Genomic DNA, 22,701 nt, shown 5'->3' on the forward strand with positions numbered 1-22,701 from the left:
TGACTTGTCCAGACTGAACATTTAGTTGTCCCATCCAGTCGGACTACCACTAATGTTGAGCCCTGTTTGTGAAAAAGCCATGAAAAACACATTTAAGCCATGAATCGCTTCAACACCTATAAACACCATCCACTCTTTTCCCCCTTTTAAAGTTAATAAAACAAGCAAGCAAGCAAAAAAAAAAAATGCCACTAATAAGAAAACCATAAACCCCTCTGTCCTGAAAACTTCGTTACTGCTTTACCAGCGCCAACGCTGGAGACTGCTTCCCAAAAAATATCCAAAAAAGAAACTAAAGAAGTAGTAGTTAATTGTTTCTTTCATATACTACATGTTTTAAGTCCTAGTGCTCATAGCAGAACTCTTACAAATGTTAAGTTGGCTACTGGATTGAACCATAAAAAGACATGGAGTGGGGCGTCGTGGCTCAGTTGGATAATACCATAAATCCGGGGACCCGGGTTCAATTCCGACCCGAGGTCATTTCCTGATCCCTCCCCGTCTCTCTCTCCCGCTCATTTCCTGTCTCTACACTGTCCTATCCAATAAAGGTGAAAAAAAGCCCAAAAAGATATCTTTAAAAAAAAAAAGACATGGAGTTAATGCAATGCTACTACAACAGCAAGCTTAAAGAACGAAGCTAATTATGTGAGAGAACTTTGGCAAAAAAATCTATGGGTTCATTCACATTTACAGTGAAAGTCACCCAGAGTGTAAACATCATCAAAAGAAGCCTCCTGTCTCGGCCTGAAACCGAAGATGTACCACGGCAAATGCCACAGTACAAACGCTTCTGAACTGCACACAGGAGTAAATAATAGATAAGGTGCAGAAAACAGTAGTGGCGACTGATCTGCCAATCCCAAGTAACCGTGACATCGAAAGGGAGAAGCTGGAGAAACATCAACAACTGAAAGACGAACGTGGAAGGATAAAACCAAGGATATCTCCGTGCTGATGTGACAGTGGGGCTTCAACAGATTCCAGGAATAACAGCGAGTACAGGAGTGCAAGGACCTGCAAAAATACAGCACTGCACCCTTAAAGAGTGACAGCTCATCCCATGAAAAATGTAACACAAGCATAATCATAAATTGCGCTGATCAAAAGTAATGATTCGTTTCTAGGCCATTCATTCATCTACAGTAAGTGCTTTTTTTTCCCCTGGTCAGAGAGTCACCATGGATCAGGATTCTATCCTGGGAACACAGGGTGTGAGGCAGTAATACAATTAGAGGAAACTGGAGAACCCTGAGGAAACCCACACAGACACGGTGAGACCGTGCAAACAGATAATAACCCATCAGCTAGTGTTGTAGTACTTGAAACTGGTTTCAAGACTACTTTTTGAAGGTCTCGGGCTTGACCACATTTTTTCTCGGTCTTGTCTCGGTGTCAGACACAGACGACTTGGGATTTTATTTCAAGACCACAACTACAGGGATTTCACTAAATTCACTGTGCATTGTCTGATTTATTTGTTAACATCGTTATTGTGATTGGATGTAAAATTCCCTGCTTCAAATGCAACCAATAACATGACTCATTGCCAATTTGAAATTTTTACTCCTGTTAACGGCTGTCACCCCTTCCCTGGTTTGGTCTTGACTCGGTCTCACTCTGCCTTGGTCTTGACTTGATCTCAACCCCTCAAAGTCTTGGTCTTGACTTGATCTCAGTTTAGGTGGTCTTGACTACAACACTACCATCGACTGGAGAAAACATGGCCAGCATGTCATCTCTAAAAAGTGAAGCCACCACAGGTATAGCGCCCCTGCTGGCTGGCTGCAGTATAATCTTAGCCTCACCCATCCTCAAAATAACCTCACCCTCACTGTCACTCCTCTAGTCTAAACTGTGTTTTATTATTTTCCTTCAGAAATTAGTTTTTAAAAAACATTATTCTATGATATCATAAGGCATGGATACACTTGGGAATGAAGTGATTGACAGCCTTGGCTGGAAGAGACTGCCTGTAGCCAGCTAACTTCGCCACATAATTTATAATAATTAGTTCAATTTATATAGCACCTTTCTCACACCCAAGGTCACTTAACAATTGGGGGGAGTCCACCAAAAAAGGATCAGGATGTAATTCCAATGGCGTAGCTACCCACAGTCCTACCAAAAGGCACATGAAAATAAATCCCACACCACCGCTGGGCAACATCACTTGGAGCACCACGCCATGGATCCACAAAGAAAGCACAGAAGCACCGCCACACAGAGCGCTGGTATATCCCAAACCACCAACACAGCCACCGGGCAACATCGCTCAGAGCACCGCACCAAGCACAGAAGCACCGCTGTACAGAGTGCTGGACAACCCTGATGTTAAAAGAGCAACGAGCTCACTGCAGTCCATAGCGAGAAGCACAGGCATCACCCACGGCGGAACAAGGCCTGAAGGAAACCGACGCCCAAAACTGGGTCCGGAGCTACACCACAACCGGTGGACAAAACATTGATTGATTGATTGATTGATTGATTGATAGAATCAAAACTATACAAACACAAAAAGAAAAACAAAAGGAGTAAAAATGAACAATAAAAAGCTCCGGTAAGAAGCGGCAGCCAAAATGCGCACAGCATACTCGCAACCGGAAACGACATCTGAATCTACTTAATTTAACTGAATTTACCATCATTACCCGGTGGCTGTGTCGGCTTGTTCGAACTTTTCTGGACACATGCACTAATACAAACTGTTAACCATTTATATTAAAAACGTTTGAAATAAGTTTCATAAGAAAAGGCGAGTTTAACCACGTTGGTGATTAAATTACCTCACCATACCTAGCCATATAGCCACCTTGATAGCTATATTATTTCAGTATTAACAACATCCAGCCAACCAGCTATCAAAATTTGCACAAAAGCCATTTGTTCGTCAGTGAACACATGATGTGTCTCAAAAAATATCATTATTAGCTCACACTGCACTACTGGAGCATTCCACACCAGTATAATAAACCAATATCTTGTTCATGTGATAAAGGTCCTTCCCAGACACTTCCGTATTAATGAAAGATCTCCAGCTGAAACTATTTAAGCTCTCTGGATAGATGCAAGATTGGTTTCCATGACGAAGACATTCAGCAATACGCTGGACCTTAGGGGTGAGCCCAGTAGGCAGGTATACGAAATGAGGAGGTGTACCTGACTTCGACTGTCATGTCTACTGCGCAGAATCTGGCTCCAAATTTGACAACAAAGGAATTTTGGCTTCATTTCCATAGAATGGGAGGCAATGAAGCCATGGAGTCCATGTTTTCTATGGTTAATGTGGTAACGAGCTTAGGATCAAACTGGGGACCCTGGAGCTGTAAATGTGACAAAGCCTGGGTCTGTCTTAAATGTGAGCCATAGAATGATGTACTGAGGGCAGGGCTTATTTGGTTTAGATTTGAAATACCGTCATACAGTCCATTTAGTCCTGGGTATGAATTTAAACTGCAACCGGTGCTGAGTCTCAGGTCCGGGAGGACTTGAGTATTGGGGAAAGTGGAGCTACCCCTTAATCACCATCGCTCCCAGGTCCACTCTGACCTGGAGTGGTAACACCCGCCTGGGGTCCAGTTATGGGTTAAATAGTACATCACCAATAAGGTGCTGGCAGCAGGGTGCTTTTCAGTGCAATGTGGCAGATGAACCCAACAGGGTCAATGGCACACCACCTGATGGTACACGAAAGAGCCACTCAAATAGCCAACGGATGGCATCACTCGGCAAGTCAGTTGTCATGCGGGGCAACTTCCACACCCGTCAGGTCTGTGGCATTTTTGTGCACCACTTAGCATCAGGTCTGGAGGTCCAGAGAGACAACACGATGGGGGCATGACATTATTTGTCTTACCTTACTGCACAAGGCGCTTCGCTAGGAGAGGAGAATAGTATACGAGAGCTCAAGAGACCAGATGTTCTGTGGCGGCTCAGCCGGGCCATTAGCGCCACTGCTGCGGACGACTCTGTCACTTTGGTGCGAGCCTCGCGGCCCATCTGCATTTCTGCGCATCCTAATGAAGCAGTCATCATCGCTAGTGATGGACAGCCGACGATGATACAGCCCATAGGTGTGAATGGGAGTCTGGAGACCTGCCCAGGGTGTAACCTGCCTCTTGCCCAAAGTTGGCTGGGATTGGCTACAGCTTCCCCCTTCATCCTGACAGATAAATGGTATAGATGATGGATGGATGGATGGATGGATGGATGGATGGATGGATGGATGGATGGATGGATGGACGGACGTGCACGGTCATACATAATTCTGTATAAACAGTGAGTGGTGCGACGGTTGATCCTGTTTACCGAATATAATTCTTCCAAAGTTATGGAATTTGCCCACATCATTATATGAGCAAACAACATTTTATCCACTCAATAAGAACTCTCTCTCAATTTCAGAGGCTTTACACTCCTTTAACTTCTGTAAACACTACACACTGCTATACTAGCTCATTTTCGTTTCCTCACAGACCCTCCCTCTTATAATAACACGACTGAATAGAAAATCCTCTAAATTCCCCTTTTTGGTAAATGGATTTGATCTTTTTATTTCCTTTTGATTTTTTTTGTGATAAAAGGATGTGAACAGGTTTTGTAAATCAGTCTTTTCCGTTAATTTTCACTACTGGCTTGTGTGTGTTTTAAACGGTTTATTAATGCCATGATATTTTAGGCTATGCTATGTTGTGATAGTCTTGAATGACTTACAACTGACCTGAGGAGGGGACAAGAACCTTTATTTGTTAAATTTTCAAAATGGAACGTAATGTCTACATTTAATGGGAAACTATGGTACGGTAAAAATGTTGGTGCTGTTGTATTTGGATGTGTATCGTGGAAACTGACCAACTGTAATCAGCGGTCTGGATATTCTGTCTGCTTTTGAGTCCAGGTAGCAAAATTCGCAAACATTTTGAACACATTTTCATTAAATCATTTCCTTTATTCTTATCAACTGAATGGAAACAGTGTGCTAAAGTGTGATGCCAGGCCTACCATTAAAGTACCACTAATCCCCGATCAGTTCCACACCACAGACTTGCACATTTGCAAGGTGGATTCTGGAGTCAAGCCTCCACGGCTGAATGGCAGTAATATCGATAAGCCTCTCTGACTGGAAATTGAGGTAAGGACGAATTAAAAAAAACGTTGCACACCACCAGTGCAAAGATGCTCTGTTTGGTTTACGACGTGCGCGGACTCAGTTCTCTCTATTTCCCTGCAGACTCGCCTGAGGAAGTGCGCCTGAGGCCTACCCTTCCTGTGCTGGACCTCGAATGCTGTCTTATGCTTTGAGCAAACTTCACTGAACACCGTCGCTGAAATTCGCCACCTGTCACCGACACGCTCACAAAACCATCTCTCACATCCTCAAGCTCCTCTGGGGCTTTTACTGTGTCACCCACCCACACGACATTCTCTGATTTTTGCTTCTTTAAAGAGAGAGTTTAAAACTGAGTCTAGAAGATTTCGAGTAATGCTGCATGTTGGAATTATTTTACGTCATAAAAAAAAAAAAGTTATATTACAAGGGCGGCACGGTGGTGTAGTGGTTAGCGCCGTCGCCTCACAGCAAGAAGGTCCGGGTTCGAGCCCCGTGGCCGGCGAGGGCCTTTCTGTGTGGAGTTTGCATGTTCTCCCCGTGTCCGCGTGGGTTTCCTCCGGGTGCTCCGGTTTCCCCCACAGTCCAAAGACATGCAGGTTAGGTTAACTGGTGACTCTAAATTGACCGTAGGTGTGAGTGTGAATGGTTGTCTGTGTCTATGTGTCACCCCTGTGATGACCTGGCGACTTGTCCAGGGTGTACCCCGCCTTTCGCCCGTAGTCAGCTGGGATAGGCTCCAGCTTGCCTGCGACCCTGTAGAAGGATAAAGCGGCTAGAGATAATGAGATGAGAAGTTATATTACACACAACCCCGATTCCAAAAAAGTTGGGACAAAGTACAAATTGTAAATAAAAACGGAATGCAATGATGTGGAAGTTTCAAAATTCCATATTTTATTCAGAATAGAACATAGATGACATATCAAATGTTTAAACTGAGAAAATGTATCATTTAAAGAGAAAAATTAGGTGATTTTAAATTTCATGACAACACCACGTCTCAAAAAAGTTGGGACAAGGCCATGTTTACCACTGTGAGACATCCCCTTTTCTCTTTACAACAGTCTGTAAACGTCTGGGGACTGAGGAGACAAGTTGCTCAAGTTTAGGGATAGGAATGTTAACCCATTCTTGTCTAATGTAGGATTCTAGTTGCTCAACTGTCTTAGGTCTTTTCTGTCGTATCTTCCGTTTTATGATGCGCCAAATGTTTTCTATGGGTGAAAGATCTGGACTGCAGGCTGGCCAGCTCAGTACCCGGACCCTTCTTCTATGCAGCCATGATGCTGTAATTGATGCAGTATGTGGTCTGGCATTGTCATGTTGGAAAATGCAAGGTCTTCCCTGAAAGAGACGTCGTCTGGATGGGAGCATATGTTGCTCTAGAACCTGGATATACCTTTCAGCATTGATGGTGTCTTTCCAGATGTGTAAGCTGCCCATGCCACACGCACTAATGCAACCCCATACCATCAGAGATGCAGGCTTCTGAACTGAGCGCTGATAACAACTTGGGTCGTCCTTCTCCTCTTTAGTCCGAATGACACGGCGTCCCTGATTTCCATAAAGAACTTCAAATTTTGATTCGTCTGACCACAGAACAGTTTTCCACTTTGCCACAGTCCATTTTAAATGAGCCTTGGCCCAGAGAAGACGTCTGCGCTTCTGGATCATGTTTAGATACGGCTTCTTCTTTGAACTATAGAGTTTTAGCTGGCAACGGCAGATGGCACGGTGAATTGTGTTCACAGATAATGTTCTCTGGAAATATTCCTGAGGCCATTTTGTGATTTCCAATACAGAAGCATGCCTGTATGTGATGCAGTGCCGTCTAAGGGCCCGAAGATCACGGGCACCCAGTATGGTTTTCCGGCCTTGACCCTTACGCACAGAGATTCTTCCAGATTCTCTGAATCTTTTGATGATATTATGCACTGTAGATGATGATATGTTCAAACTCTTTGCAATTTTACACTGTCGAACTCCTTTCTGATATTGCTCCACTATTTGTCGGTGCAGAATTAGGGGGATTGGTGATCCTCTTCCCATCTTTACTTCTGAGAGTCGCTGCCACTCCAAGGTGCTCTTTTTATACCCAGTCATGTTAATGACCTATTGCCAATTGACCTAATGAGTTGCAATTTGGTCCTCCAGCTGTTCCTTTTTTGTACCTTTAACTTTTCCAGCCTCTTATTGCCCCTGTCCCAACTTTTTTGAGATGTGTTGCTGTCATTAAATTTCAAATGAGCCAATATTTGGCATGAAATTTCAAAATGTCTCACTTTCGACATTTGATATGTTGTCTATGTTCTATTGTGAATACAATATCAGTTTTTGAGATTTGTAAATTATTGCATTCCGTTTTTATTTACAATTTGTACTTTGTCCCAACTTTTTTGGAATTGGGGTTGTGTGTGTGTATATATATATATATATATATATATATATATATATATATAAAACCTCCACATCTATAAGATAAATATATTCATGTTACTGCTGAGTGGTGTACAGCATCCTTTGGTCAGAAACAACTGATTAACGTAAAAGCATTGAAAGAAATCACTTTTCGTCTCTAACTACATACAGCAGTTACAAGCAAGACCACATTGTACATCTATTTATTTAAAAAAAAAAAAAGTGGCCTATAACCAGCTAGTGGCCTAGTGGTTAGCGTGTCCGCCTCTCGATCGGGAGATCTACTCATGGTCAGGTCGTACCAAAGACCATCATAAAAATGGTGCGAACATGGCGTGGGAAGGACTTTAACTTAAAGTGGCCTATATAGTAGGAGGATCTGATAAAATGGAGAACGAATGTGGATACAATGAGTAAATCACTTAGGGAGGTTCTGTTATGGGAAAATAATCAACAACAGCGTAGTGTAATAAGGCCCCATGCAAAGGTATAGTTACAACCACGAAATTGATCATTTTCCCAGAACAGCATATCCCAAAGTTCAGCATTTTATTTCTTTTACACAACAGCAATTTCATGAATCAAAAATTAATTTGAATTTATTTTTTTAAATGTATATTTTTTTTAAATAAATAACCGCGAGTTGGCCTAGTGGTTAGCGTGTCCGCCTCTCGATTGGGAGATCGCGAGTTCTACTCACGGTCGGGTCATACCAAAGACCATCATAAAAATGGTACCTACAGCCATCTGGCAAGGCACACTGCAATACAGATGCGAGCAAGGAGTCAAACTCTCGCGGTTACCAGAGGACTAGCCCCCCACTGTAATCCTAGCTATGTAATAAGCGAGAGGCCGAGGGCTGTGGAAACGGAGATCGGCGCCGCCCTATGCGCCACATGGCATAGGAAGGACTTTGATTTGATTTTAAAATATACTTAGAGTTGCATTTAATGTTGTAGAACTTCCGTGAAACAATTAAACTCTAGTCAAATATCTTCATGAGTTGATAGGAGGTTTTTCAGAGGGTACATACCTGATACGCAGGGCGGTGGTGCAGCATCTGTTTGGTTTGTTGCATTTTGCTGGAAATATCCTCTAACTGACATCTCCTCCACTGAGAATATTAGAAAACAGATTCAGTAAGGAGCCATAAATCAGTTTTACACTGGCATGGCGAATGAGAGACGCCGCTGGTCCTCTTTATCCGGGTGGTGCTTGTGGAGGACGTTCTTTTATGCCGTGCTGCAAATCAACATAATGTTGCATGTTGTGTCATGCATTAGAAGCTTACCAGGCTGAAACGAGGTGCTCGATTGCTCATCGGAGGAAGTGTTCAGTGAGTGAATATGAAGATGGAAGAGCTGGTCGAGGATCGTCTCTGTGAGATTTCGAAGCTGGGGGTCAACATTAGACGACAGCTGTGTTAGAAAGTCCACTCCTCCTACATCTCTTAACATATGGGCACCGGTTGGATGCTTCAGCGTACAAGAGAAAAAGATATAAATCAATAGACAGCAGGGCAGACCGCGCCTCTCGTTTAAATACATGACTGTATAGTGAGGATGCATTAACTGTACATTGCAGTGTGTTTGTGGACAAGAAGCATGTGATATACAGTAACTGCGCAAAAGTCTTTTTTTCCATACAAACTTTGTTATAGATTCCTATTTTATGACGTCTACATTATTGAGTCGGTCCAAAAACATTTTAGAGTCCAAACGTTTGTTTTCCAGCACAAAATTAAATGCGACAGGAGGGGAAAAAAAAAAAAAAGTTTGTATCTGAGCAGCATATTACATAAGAGAGCACTTTTCAGATTAAAAAAAGAAACCATAATGAAGGCTGCTGGGTTTTGGTGCAAAATGAAGAAGCGAGTGTGACAGTCAAAGTGTCCAGAAGAACTGTGGCTGGTTCTGTAAGATGCTCAGTAAAACCTACAGCTCATTTCCTTATCAAACTGCACTCACTGTACCTGAGACTACTATTTTTTTTTTTAAAGCTAAGGGTCGCCTCACACCAAATACTGACTTTGTTTCATTTATTATGGCTTACTGCTGTTTATAGTATTTTTTTTTAACATTGAAACACTTCATTCATTCATTTCGGCAGAACGTCATATGGAATGCAGTATAAAATATTTCCAAACGCGTGTATGATACCCAGCCTGTGTGTTGTGTTAAACATCCAGTCCAATTTGACTGAAAGAAAGTACATGGAAATGTGATCTGAAAACGGTCTGGGCGTGGCCTAATATTCTCATGAACCAGCTTGATTGACAGCCTCCCAGCCTGCCACAACATTTTGGCATCCCAATCCTGAACCATCCAATTTGCAAGGATGAGAATGGGACATTTAAAAAAAACTCTGAAATGTCTGCCAACTTTCACACACACACACACACATATATATATATATATATATATATATATATATATATATATATATATATATATATATATATATATATATGAATGTTTTCAAATTCAATGATGGTTTAAAATGTTTATAAACTTTTATAACATTTAATAATCCCTAGTACTTATTACTCACTAATTCATAAGTAGTAATGATTAATAATCAATTATAATTACTATTACTACTAATTATTATTAGTGGTTGTTAATATTATTCTTATTATATTAAAAACACTGTTGTAGACGATAAGTAATAAAACTAAAAAACTTTTTGTACAAATTATTTATACTGTACTATATTTAGAATTATTGTATTTTCTGGAGTTCTTTTTATATGAGTTTTGAAATAAAGGTTGTTTATATATTTATATTAAACTTGGTACAATAAACAAATGTTAATTATGTAAAAAAATGATGCTAATCATCATCCTTATTATTATTTCCTATAAGCCCCATTTTCCACCTGACTCTTGTGCGCATGCGCGAACCCCCCTGCGTTTCACTCCAGAGTGCTTGACCTCTAACACACGCGCACGCGCGCCTCGTGTCCATGAAACGTCAGTTTCCCAGTGGGCGTGTCCCCAGCGCTGCGTTACCGTCTTTAAACACATTTGTGCGATCCAGCGCTTTTTATCGCAAACGATTCTTCTCCTTATTTTGGGGGTATCTGTCATCCCCCAACCACTTGTCGTTAAACAGACATCTTCCCATAATTATCAACGCTTTCTAGTGCCTGCGTAAGCTACCTGCGCATCTCTCACTCTCCACAAGCACCACACCACACCACACTTCCTCCAGTAGCCTCCTAACATTAGTTCTTGATCTACAGAATGCATAGAAGACGCACAGAACCAATGCTGCTCCCAAAAGGTGCACTGGTCACTTAAAATTACAGTTTAAAAAAATACCCCAAACCAGATGGAGACATTTCACTCGTTCGGTCCAATATTAAATTTAATACCTCCCTTTCGAAAATTCCAGTCATTCCAAACAATTTAACACGTTTTTAGGGCTTGAAAACCGAAAGTTGTATTTAAGACTTTTTAAGGACCCGTGGGAACCCTGGCCTCGCGCCGACCCCTCGCGCCGACCCCCCGAAATTTTAGCAACGGATTTACACGTTTCACAAAAATGACATTTTCAGCGGGAAAAACTCGGAATTCCGTGGATCCACGGAAAATTCTCATCCCTGAATTTTTTTTTTGTTGTTGTTGCTGTTGTTTAATTACAGACTTATAATTTAGGACTTCTACTCAAATTCAGAATTTTCTTGGCTTGAGCTTTACTCAAAAAAGAGCTCCGCCCACTTTCACTGAAAAGGGGATGATTCTAGTGGCGTTCATGTGCACTTTGGAAAGTTGTGATCATTCATTTTATTAAAATACAGGGTGTTTCAAAAAATTCAATATCATTTCACGATCTAATAACTTTGCCAATTCTCATTCAACTGACCTCAAATTTTAACAGCATGTGTGGAAACTGGTCAAAATTTTATGTTTAATGTTTTTTGTTTTTATCTTTCTAGGTATAGAAATGCCATTCACTGGAAAAGAAAAGGCGTTTTGTGTGTTAGAGTACGCTCGAATACAGTCGAACAAGACTATGCAACGTGCATTTATGAAAGAATTCTCTAAAACTGCAATGCAGATTTACGGCGTATTCACACCTACGTTGTTTGGTCCGGACCAAACGAACCAAATTTCCCTTGGTCCGGACCTTTTGGGTTGGTCTGAATACAAACCACCGAACTCTGGTCCGGACCAAACAAGCGGGCCGAGACCGAGCTGCAAGGTCGGACTCGGTCCGGACCAAAGGAACCCTGGTGCGGACCTTTTGGAGGTGTGAAAGCAGACCGGACCTAATCCGACAGTTTTGCTTTTTTGTACCTCGGGAGCTTCCGTCGTTTGTCGAGCATTATGAGAAACAGAGTCTTGACACTCCACCGCAAAGTGCAAACACTGTTTCGGTTCTCAAGGGAACCATACAACAGTCGTTCAGTCATTCAGACCAGTGGTAGGCTAGACTACAGAGTACAAAAAATGAGTAGGGGGCAAACGTGGGCCGAGGAAGAAACGCGTACCCTTGTGGATATATGGGCAGATGTCCACATATCTGAGCTTTTGGAGAGAACACACAAAAATGCCGCCGTGTTTGCTGTATTCAGTGAGAAAATGAAGGAGAAGGGGTTCACGCGCTCCCCAGAACAATGTCGGCTAAAAGTGAAGAACCTCCGTCAGACCTACATTAAAATCAGGGACATTCTTTCAAAAAGTGGCGGTACTAGCGACGCAAAAAAGAAATTCATCTATTGCGTGAAGAGCCAGAACTGTCACAACATGATGTGCGCTCATCAGCGCTATCCTCCGTAGCCGCCTTGCCCTTTGTCGTCGTCGTTGATAAATTACTTGTACAACAGCATAGTAATCGCACAATTGTGAAAACTGGAAAAAAAACATATAGCTTTGATGACATTAAAAAGAATAACAGCACGGAAAGCCTCCATGACTACTTTTGAACTTAACGCTTTGTGCGCGTGTCGTCTCTGACCAATAGCTGAACGACCTCAGGGCGCGTGGCTTTGTTGACAGATTTTGGTCCGCTTACTAAAATGTACAGTGTGAAAGCGAACCGCACCAAAATGAAAAAATAAAAAAAAACATTTGGTTCGGACCAAAGCAAGTGAACTATCGAACTATCCCGGTCTGAATACACCCTTAGACATGGCACAAAACGTTCAAAGAGGAAGGCTGTCTGTGTGTGTGTGTGTGTGTGTGTGTGTGTGTGTGTGTGTGTGTGTCAGGCAGCGCGAATATTGAAAATCTGTGAAATCGTTCATGGAATCCACCTACTTTTGAATTTCTCATTCAAATTTTGAGGAGTAAATCTTATATTGCTCGACATTAAGCCTGTTCGGTTTCATTTGCCTCGACTATGTAGTTTCTCAAATTACATCACATTTTTTGAAACACCCTGTATACTTAAGGTCCAAAAAACTGGGTGCACTACCAAACGCACACTGGCAGATTATAGATCCAGGCTGTAGTGTAGTTTGTGTGATCAGTTGTGCGACAGTACCGTAGCGAGTATGTTAATGAGCTGTAGCACTTCCTCCTGCAGCGGGACTTCAGGGAAGTTAAACCAGTGCAGCAGGTTGATAAAGAGATGTCGCTCCTGAACAAGATCAGCGGGGGAGACGAGACTGAGCTGAAGCTTGGAGACAATGTTCCTCAGGGAGCGAACTCGGATTTCCACTAATGAGTGAGCTGGGGAAAGAAAAGCAATAATAACAACAACAGCAACAGAAATACACTGAGCATGCCCTGGAGGAAGATCACCTAACATGATGTCTAGACTGTTACATGGGCATTTCACACTCGCACATAGACTGCAAGACTGTCTATCCTTCACCCAAAGCATGAAATTTCTTCAAATGTTTTTGATTAAAATATGTGTGACGTGCTTAGCAGCTCACGTGCTTTGTTACTTGCTGTTGTATTTTCATATTTCCTGTGAGATGTTAGTGGTTATCTGCTGTTCTAATGTTACAGAAAGAGGACAAAAACAATCTCAATGGGATAACGGTACGTTTAGGTGTTAACTCATAAAAACAAAAGCTCTTGTTTTCTCACTCACCATTTGCCAAAGACATTCAGTATCATGGTAATGAGAACTCAAACGCAGCACCAGTAGAGAAAGCAAATCCATGACACTCAGGCTACATCCACACGAGAACGGCAACGAGATGTTATTTAAAAATATATCGCGTCCAAATGGGCAACGATCAGTAAAATATCAGGTCCATATGGCAACGCAACGCTTGCTGAAAACGATGCAATACACATGCCACACCTCTAGGGGCGCTGTAAGACGGTCCCTTCGGAGACACCAGAACAATAGAAGTAAGGACGCATGCGCATAAACTATTATGTGCGAGACTTCATATTAGCCACAAAGTCAGGAAAATCTGTTCGTAAAATTACATTATAATGACCAAATACAATGAAAAGTATTTTTCCAGTCTCACCTGTGAAAGGTAATCCCATGTGATCTCGTTTGGACGGTAAACCTGTTGGTACAGTTAAACGCAGTACATGAATGAGGCATCTTTATTCTCCGCTTTGACCTATCCAATATGGCGGCGAGGATGACGTATGATTCTACGCGGAAGGCGGCGTCTTTAATGGTCCGGAATAAATTGAATGCTACACGTTGATGGATTAATTTGCTCTTCTACGCCCTTTTTGAGGAATGTATTGTAGGACTTAAATCAACATCTGAAGAGGTGAGATCGCTCCTTTTTTTCCCTATTTTTGCTGGCGGGATTGACTCTGCCCTAAGGGCTATTTTCTCTCTCTCTCCCTCTCTCTGCACCATTACACAATAAATATTCACAGTGAAAATATTTTGTAAGCGCGTTTCATGAACCAAGTTATAGGATTTGTTGACAACTCGCATCGAGTTCGTTACACTTCTACCCGGCGTGAAGCACTCACAGTCATGTGGTTGTGACGTCATCGTAAACAAATCCGTTCTACTCATCCAGACGACTTCACAACGGCAACGTTGCCAGATCTTTCCACTCTGGAACCCGTTCTCAAAAAGATTGCGTTTTGGGCACCCAAAACGCCGGTGCCGTGTGGACGCCAGGCTGAAACGATAAGCAATTGTATCGGAGTCACCTGAATCCGTTGCCGTGTGGACAGGGCCTCAGTGTTCCAGAATTCAATACGGCTGTACATTGGATTTGCGCTGATTACAGCAAACACTCTATTCAGCTAGTTGGAGATCTACTAGGTGACGAGCACGATGGCAGTGATGACAGTATTCACCTTGGAAGATGAACTGTTTGAGCAAAGTGTACAGACGATGAGAGATGAGAAAACTGCACAAGCCAAAGGACTAAAGCTCTGCTGCATCACTCTCGTTACATAGAATGATACGAGGGTTAAATCCCACTACACTAACCATCAGCAGGAAGTCGAACAGCATTGACAGTAATAAAGGACGCCAAAGTGAAAATTTACCATCAAGTTTAATCTAGGGTTGATTCGGTACAGTACCTGGCATTGTAGAATGGTAACGGTACTAGTTCGGTACCAATTGTATTGTATAAACTCTACGTTAAACGAGTGAAAGCATTGACTGCGTCTGTGGGTGACGGGTGTCAAAAGAAGGATCTAGAAGCAGTCTAATTTTACAAACATCTGACTAAAGTTATTTCTATAGCCTCGTTATTCTTTCATTCATGAATTCATCAAGGAGCAGACCGCTCAGTCGGCTAAGGGCCAATTTATGCTGACAACCCAGTCCTCGCAGAAGGCGTCGCAGATGGCGTCTGCGAAGCCCCCCCCCCTTCGCAGACACACTGCGCGCACCTCCCAAAAAATTGTGACCACCGCAGAAGCCTCGCAGACAGCGTCACAGACAAGAGGGCTCTGATTGGTCCACTCTACATCCGCTGTACACGCACTTCCGCTTCCCTACTTTCCCGGTTTGGTTTGTTTTCACGACCGCCATTTTTAAAAACACGAGCGAAGATGGAGCAGCACGAAGAGCGGTTGATCGAGGAAGTGAGGAAGTACGGACATCTATACGACTCCAGTTCTAGTCATTATAAGTAACTGGAGGATAAACACTCCACTAACCACACCCACCAACTACTCCTAGCGATTTCGCGACTTTGCGCCCCCTTGTGTTGGGGCGGTGAATAACATCGCGCACGCCTATTACTCCCCGCTCAACGATAAATTACAACTGTCTGCGAAAAGCTATCTGCGAAAGCCTTGTCGCAAGAGCATGCAGAGGCCTTCAGGCCACACTAATACGTTTTAGGGATTCCCCTAGAAAATTTGGAAAGAGTCGTGGCCCCCCGAGCGCAGCAACGTGCAAACAGCACACCACCATAGGCAGCGTGTAAGCTGGGGGGTCTGGGGGTATGGTCCCCTGGCAATTTTTTTTTTTAAAGATTTTTTTGGGGCTTTTTTCACCTTTATTGGATAGGACAGTGTAGAGACAGGAAATGAGTGGGAGAGAGAGACGGGGAGGGATTGGGAAATGACCTCAGGTCGGAATCGAACCCGGGTTCCCGGATTTATGGTATGGCGCCTTATCCACCTGAGCCACGACGCCTGTTCCAAAGGAGACTGCGGTTTATTTCACATCAAACAAACTGAATGGTGATGCAACATAGCATGCCTTGTTCAAAATACTGATCATTACATTTTGGCAACAGTGTAGATGATTAAATACTCTCACTGTCAGACTCGAGCTGGTCAGCAACATGCAGCGAACTGGCCGTCGCAGTCTCACAGCTATGGTTTGCCACTGGTGAGTTGTTTTTTTACAGTGTTCTTTGTGAAAAACTCCATAATTAAGCTGCAACCCATCGGTGTTTTGCGCACTCGTACCCAGCTTGAAGGCTACCTATGAATATTAATTCCGCATCGCTCATCCAATCAACGCGGGATACCGCACATACTCAGCCAATCAGCGCAGAATACCCTTCTCTGACATCAGCTGTGAACCTGGGTCAAGTTCAGTGCCGTGGGCTTGCATGGACTGTATTGATTACCTGCTCAAAGGCTACAAAACACATGCATGTTGATTCTAGCTTTATACTGTAGGCCTAAATTGTCAGCATGGCGGTCATTTAATGGGTAGCGGCATGTCACTCAGCGTATCGGTCAAAAATTAAGCGCAGTGGGGCTGCTACAGTACGCTATGATGCCTTAGGGGAAACCCTGCATTTTAGTTTTAAAATGAAAACGATCTCGTTCTATACTAACATTCCTGAAAACGCACATCACATGACCATTCACGTACACTGGGCATGTGTGTGCTGGTTAGCTGTTTATACACTTTTTGTTTTGGGAAAGGGTCACATGATAGAAGCGTGATGAATCAGGGAAGTGTTGGTGCTAGACTTGCGTCACACCTACAAGCTGCAGGCTTAGTCTGGTGGGGAGCGAACTCTCAAAGACACATTTCAAAGCATTAGTGAAAAACGTGGCAAAATGCAGTAATGTTCACTCCAGAAGTTTGTGAAATGACAATACTGTACCATTCCGAAAGTCAAATTTAACAGTAACAGTAAATTACCGGTAACTGGAGCAACCTTAGTTAAAAAAAAAAAAACTTTTTAAACTCAGAATAAAATAAACCTGGTGGCACGGTGGTGTAGTGGTTAGCGCTGTCGCCTCACAGCAAGAAGGTCCTGGGTTCGAGCCCCGGGGCCGGCGAGGGCCTTTCTGTGTGGAGTTTGCATGTTCTCCCCGTGTCCGCGTGGGTTTCCTCCGGGTGCTCCGGTTTCCCCCACAGTCCAAAGACATGCAGGTTAGGTTAACTGGTGACTCTAAATTGACCGTAGGTGTGAATGTGAGTGTGAATGGTTGTCTGTGTCTATGTGTCAGCCCTGTGATGACCTGGCGACTTGTCCAGGGTGTACCCCGCCTTTCGCCCGTAGTCAGCTGGGATAGGCTCCAGCTTGCCTGCGACCCTGTAGGACAGGATAAAGCGGCTAGAGATAATGAGATGAGATAAAATAAACCTTTTGGACTGCTGAAGATCACATATCGATTACAAACCTTGATCTTATCAAATGACTTGACTAGGGTGACCATTTCCATAACACCAAAAAGGAGGACATTATTTGGATGGGGGGGTCTGGGGGCCCTCCCCCAGAAAATTTTGTATTTCTTAGATGCAATTTCCTGCATTCTAATCAATTTTAGGGTGAATAATGGCAAATCCCATCTGATTCATAGCCCTCAAATTTTTATGTAAACCACAGTGGCAAGATTGAGAATGGATTATTTTTATGCAAGTCACTCAAGTTTGGTGAAATCAACATCGCAATTTTGTAGGGTTAAAGATTATGATTGTGGGGAAAAGAGAGTAAGGTCAAAGCATTCATAGTATTTATTATAATTCATGTATTAGCTCTTAATTGGCTAGAACACACAGTATTTATATTTATTAAAAACATTGTGGAGTTAACAAACCACTGAAATTAAACTTAAGGTGCTGAGTACCAAAAAGCACAACATTTGTAGATTCTCAAAGAACAAATAGGCAACATAACCAGCAACATTATAAACGTTTTAAAGCATTCATAGTATTTATTATAATTAATGTATTAGCTCTTAATTGGCTAGAACACCATATTTGTATTTATTAAAAACATCGTGGAGTAACAAACCACTGAAATTAAACTTAAGGTAGATATAGTAGATGTGCATTTGCACTGTCATCCATATCCTAACAAGTTAAGTTGTGAGCAGCTGGTCTACCGGACAGACTCGTGTTTCCAAGTCCCAGCCAGGGCCAGGGGGGCAGGGCACTAGGCACGCGCCAGGAAGATCATCAAAGGATAGAGCGCAACGCGTTCTAGAACGCAACGCCTCGCGGTGCGGAGCTCGCATTGCATGCCAAAAAACATCGAGCCATAGACTCTTTATTGTAGATTACTAGTGTGCAGCACAGATCTGCAGTTTCCCTACAAAACGTTATTCTAGAACTCTGCTCTTCCAGTCTGGCAAGTCGATATTATATAATTCCGCTCATCGTCTCTAAAAGGAGGACAAATGTGCGTCCGGCTTGATGCTGCGCCAGGCAAGACATTGAAAAGACGGACGGTCCGGCCTAAAGCCGGACGTCTGGCCACCCTAGACTTGACATTACTGAAAATGGATCAATTTCTTTTTCTCCTATTGAACTATTGAAATATAAAAATAAATTAACTAATATTATGAGGATATGTAAGAAAGACTATTATAATAAATTAGTGGAGAAAAATAAAAACAATATTAAAGGAATATGGACTGTATTGAATGGTATTGTGAGAAATGGATCCAAAACTACAAATTACCCAGAGTACTACACTGTAAATGATAAGACCATAAATAATATGGAGGATGTGGTGAATGGTTTTAATCAATTCTTTGTAAATGTGGGACCAGATTTAGCGGCAAAAATAAAGGAACCCGAAACAACACAATGTGGGGACATAGAAGATATGGGGGACAGAAATCCAAGTACAATTTTTCTAACTGCAACTGATGAGGAAGAAATTATCCAAATTGTAAGAAAATGTAAAAACAAAACCTCTGCAGACTGGAATGATATAGACATGTTAACAGTAAAGACAGTTATTGAGGGAATTGTGAAACCACTCACCCACATCTGCAATTTATCTTTTCAATCAGGTACATTTCCAGACAAAATGAAAATTGCAAAAGTGATACCATTGTTTAAAACCGGAGATAGACACCATTTCACAAACTACAGGCCTGTTTCTTTACTCCCCCAATTCTCCAAAATACTCGAAAAACTTTTTTCAGATAGACTGGACAAATTCATTGAAAAACACAACCTCCTTACAGACAGTCAATATGGATTCAGAACGGACAGATCAACATCGATGGCACTAATGGAACTAATAGAGGAAATCACAAAATGTATAGACAATAAAAAAATAGCTATTGGAGTATTTGTGGACCTAAAAAAAGCATTCGATACTATTGATCATAGTATATTATTAAGTAAACTAGAAAAGTGTGGTGTTAGGGGAGTTGGGTGGAGCTGGCTGTCGAGCTATCTAAGAAACAGGCAACAGTTTGTGCAGATAGGTGACCATAAATCTGATTTCATGAACATTACATGCGGGGTACCACAGGGGTCAATATTAGGTCCGAAATTATTCATAATATACATCAATGACATATGTACAATTTCGCAAGAATTGAAATTTGTTTTGTTTGCAGATGACACCAATATTTTTTGTTCCGGTGAGAATTTGCAGCAGACTTTAGAGATAATCACAACTGAAATAAATAAACTAAAACTATGGTTTGACAAAAATAAATTATCATTAAATCTAAGCAAAACAAAGATTATGTTGTTTGGGAGACATAAAATAGATTGTAATGTAGAATTGATAATAGACAATACTAAGATAGAAATGGTACAGGAAATTAAATTTCTTGGTGTGATTTTGGATCCTAAAGTCTGCTGGAAACCTCATGTAGGATACGTACGAGCAAAACTGGCAAAGTGCTCGGCAATTCTGTGGAAAACAAAATATATTCTTGATTGTAAATCTTTGCATACTCTATATTACTCATTATTTTTGCCATATCTGACTTATTGTGTCGAAGTCTGGGGAAACACCTACAAAACCACTCTGCAGCCGATATGTACAATACAGAAAAGAGCAATAAGGACAATAAACAAAACAGGATACAAAGATCACACAAACCCACTATTCATAAAATCACACATGTTGAAATTTATGGATCTGGTCAAATTCAGAACAGCACAAATAATGTACAAAGCAAGAAATAATCTATTGCCAAAAAATATACAAGGAATGTTCAGTGAGAGAGAGGGGGGATATAATCTAAGGGGAGACCTAAATTTTAAAAAACCAAAGGTTCGAACAAATATGAAAAGCATGTGCGTATCGAGCTGTGGGGTGACTTTATGGAACAGACTGGAGACAGAAATAAAACAAAGTGCAAATATAAATCTGTTTAAAAAAAGGTACAAAAAAATATTTTTAAACAAGTATATTGCAGAGGAAATATGTTAATGGAGGATGATGAGGGATAAATAGAATAGGGTTGATTGTTATATTAGAACTAGCTTAGTATATGGTATATATTTATTTATGGGGATAGATATCTTCATATTTACAGGGATAAGTATGTAGTAGATATTTTTTTTTTGTAATTATATATTTATATAGATAGTTATGTGTATATGTATATATATATGTATATGGATATGGTATGTAGTATATATTTATTTTTGTAATTATATATTTATATGGATAATCATGAAGTGTATATGTGGTATATATTTTTATAAGTGTATTAATGTAGTTTGGATTTCGGGGTAGTTAAAAAGGGGTGGGAAATTAAAAAAAGTATTGTACTTCTTCCCACTCCTTTTTCGAACAATGTGCGGTGTATTGTAATGTATTAGCTCTTTATATTATTTTATTTATTCTTTTTTTGTCACTTTTTTCATTTTCTTTCTTTTGTATGTATAAATAGTTACATACATTTTTATACATGTTCGAAATAAATAAATTCATTCATTCATTCATTCATTCATTCATAACTCCATCAGTTCTGCATTACTAACGTCCCCCTGTGACATCACGACGCACAACCGCTAACTTTCTACAGGAATAATAAAAATACAGCATCAACCACCCAATTAACACCAGAATCACTAAACCTACGACAAATACTTCCATATAAACACGCTTAATATGTTTCAGGCTGGACTTTTCCTTTAAAGCTAATTTAGAAAGTACAATAAAAGCGATGTGTCGTTCACGTTTACTGAACTGAGTCGGCTCTTTTACTGAACGATGATTGAGAGTCGACTCGAGAAAGGTGAGATGTGTTTGAGTAGTGTGTATGGGAGGGATAAGAAGAATAATCACTGGCCAAAATATCATAAAGTTGGTTTAGAAGAAAAATAGCAAAGAGCAGTTTGAAAACTGAAAGAGTCGACTCTTATTGGTGAGTCAAATGATCTGAATCACTTTGGGATGGCAGAGGGAAATGGAGGCGTTTCTTATTAGCATATTCATGCATTGTGTTTCCAATAGGATACTTGATCACTTTTTAGATTTTAAATATCACAAAAGACAATCTATTATCCTAAATAAATTGTTTCCATGATGTAAAATCACATATTCGAGCATATTTTAACATGTTTACATGATGAGTAAATTATTATTATTCCGCTGAACAACTTCCTGCTGGTTAGCTAACGGTAAGAAAATCACCCTGGCAACAGCAGACTAACTCAGAGCTCTGCTAACTAGCGAGATAAAGACAATATAATAAACACAGTAGACGTATATTAAAAATTGGCAAATTACAACCAAGTGTAATTCTTAAATGCTTAGATATCGTTATGGAAATACGTCTGTTAAACGTTAAGAACACTGTAAAAGAAGCTAACAGCTAGCTATGGATATTAACTTTTTATCAGTTTTCACTTCAGACACTTTAAAGTGTAGCACCCGTGCACTTAAATATAAACTAGATGTCGATACTAGTTATTACCAAACAATAGACTTATGAAAGTTTAAAAATAATAATTTGTTTTATCATTCGGAGCATTTTTATAGAAGGGAAACTGTCAAACATACATGTAAGTCGACTAGCTGAGTAGATAACATTCGCTAGAACGCAGACATCAACTTACCAAGCTTTTTAATGAGAGATGATACCTCCATGACGCAAATTTAACCTTAATATTAGCTAATTACACAATTATTTAATAATTTTAAAGCTGCTCATGTTTCAATTTAACCTCCTTTCATTTAGAATAGCACAGACGCGGCTTTGTTTTTAACCACGGCGCCAGTTTTAACTACTTCCGGCTCTGTGACAAACAGTACAGCTGGCCGTATCCTGAATGCCTCCGTTGTCCCCTATATGTGTGCACTAAGTACAACACAATACAGTATGGTCTCCACACCCTATCTAGTGCACTATGTGATAATTCTGGATTCAGGCAACGACAGTGTTGTGGGACACATGACGGGGCAGTGATGCGGTCAGGGCCATAACTTTTGGTCTCACTAAAAATTAAACAGTACATACTATCATTTTTCTAAAAACTTCTTTAAAAATTAACTAAAGTAATAATATAAAATAATAATAATTTTTATTTTTTGCTTACTATGCAAAAGTATTGACACCCCTAACATGATTCAGATAACTGCAAATAAAATTG

The 22,701-nt window shown here is 41.0% G+C and overlaps 1 protein-coding gene across 3 annotated transcripts in view; it reads right to left on the reverse strand.

The window, feature by feature from the left end:
• Positions 1-22,328, reverse strand: part of rttn (rotatin) — a 185,607-nt gene extending 163,279 nt beyond the window's left edge. For all 3 annotated transcript variants that reach the window (XM_060899987.1, XM_060899988.1, XM_060899986.1), the window contains exons 1-4: positions 22,168-22,328; positions 13,018-13,205; positions 8,820-9,003; positions 8,562-8,642 (exon numbers count right to left, since the gene is read on the reverse strand). In XM_060899987.1, coding sequence (XP_060755970.1) covers positions 8,562-8,642; positions 8,820-9,003; positions 13,018-13,205; positions 22,168-22,198 — 484 coding nt within the window. In that variant the 5' untranslated portion in view covers positions 22,199-22,328. The remainder of the gene's footprint in view (positions 1-8,561; positions 8,643-8,819; positions 9,004-13,017; positions 13,206-22,167) is intronic.
• Between the last annotated feature and the right edge of the window lie 373 nt (positions 22,329-22,701).

This window comes from Neoarius graeffei, chromosome 19 (genome assembly GCF_027579695.1).
Source record: "Neoarius graeffei isolate fNeoGra1 chromosome 19, fNeoGra1.pri, whole genome shotgun sequence".
Taxonomy (NCBI): Eukaryota; Metazoa; Chordata; class Actinopteri; order Siluriformes; family Ariidae; genus Neoarius; species Neoarius graeffei.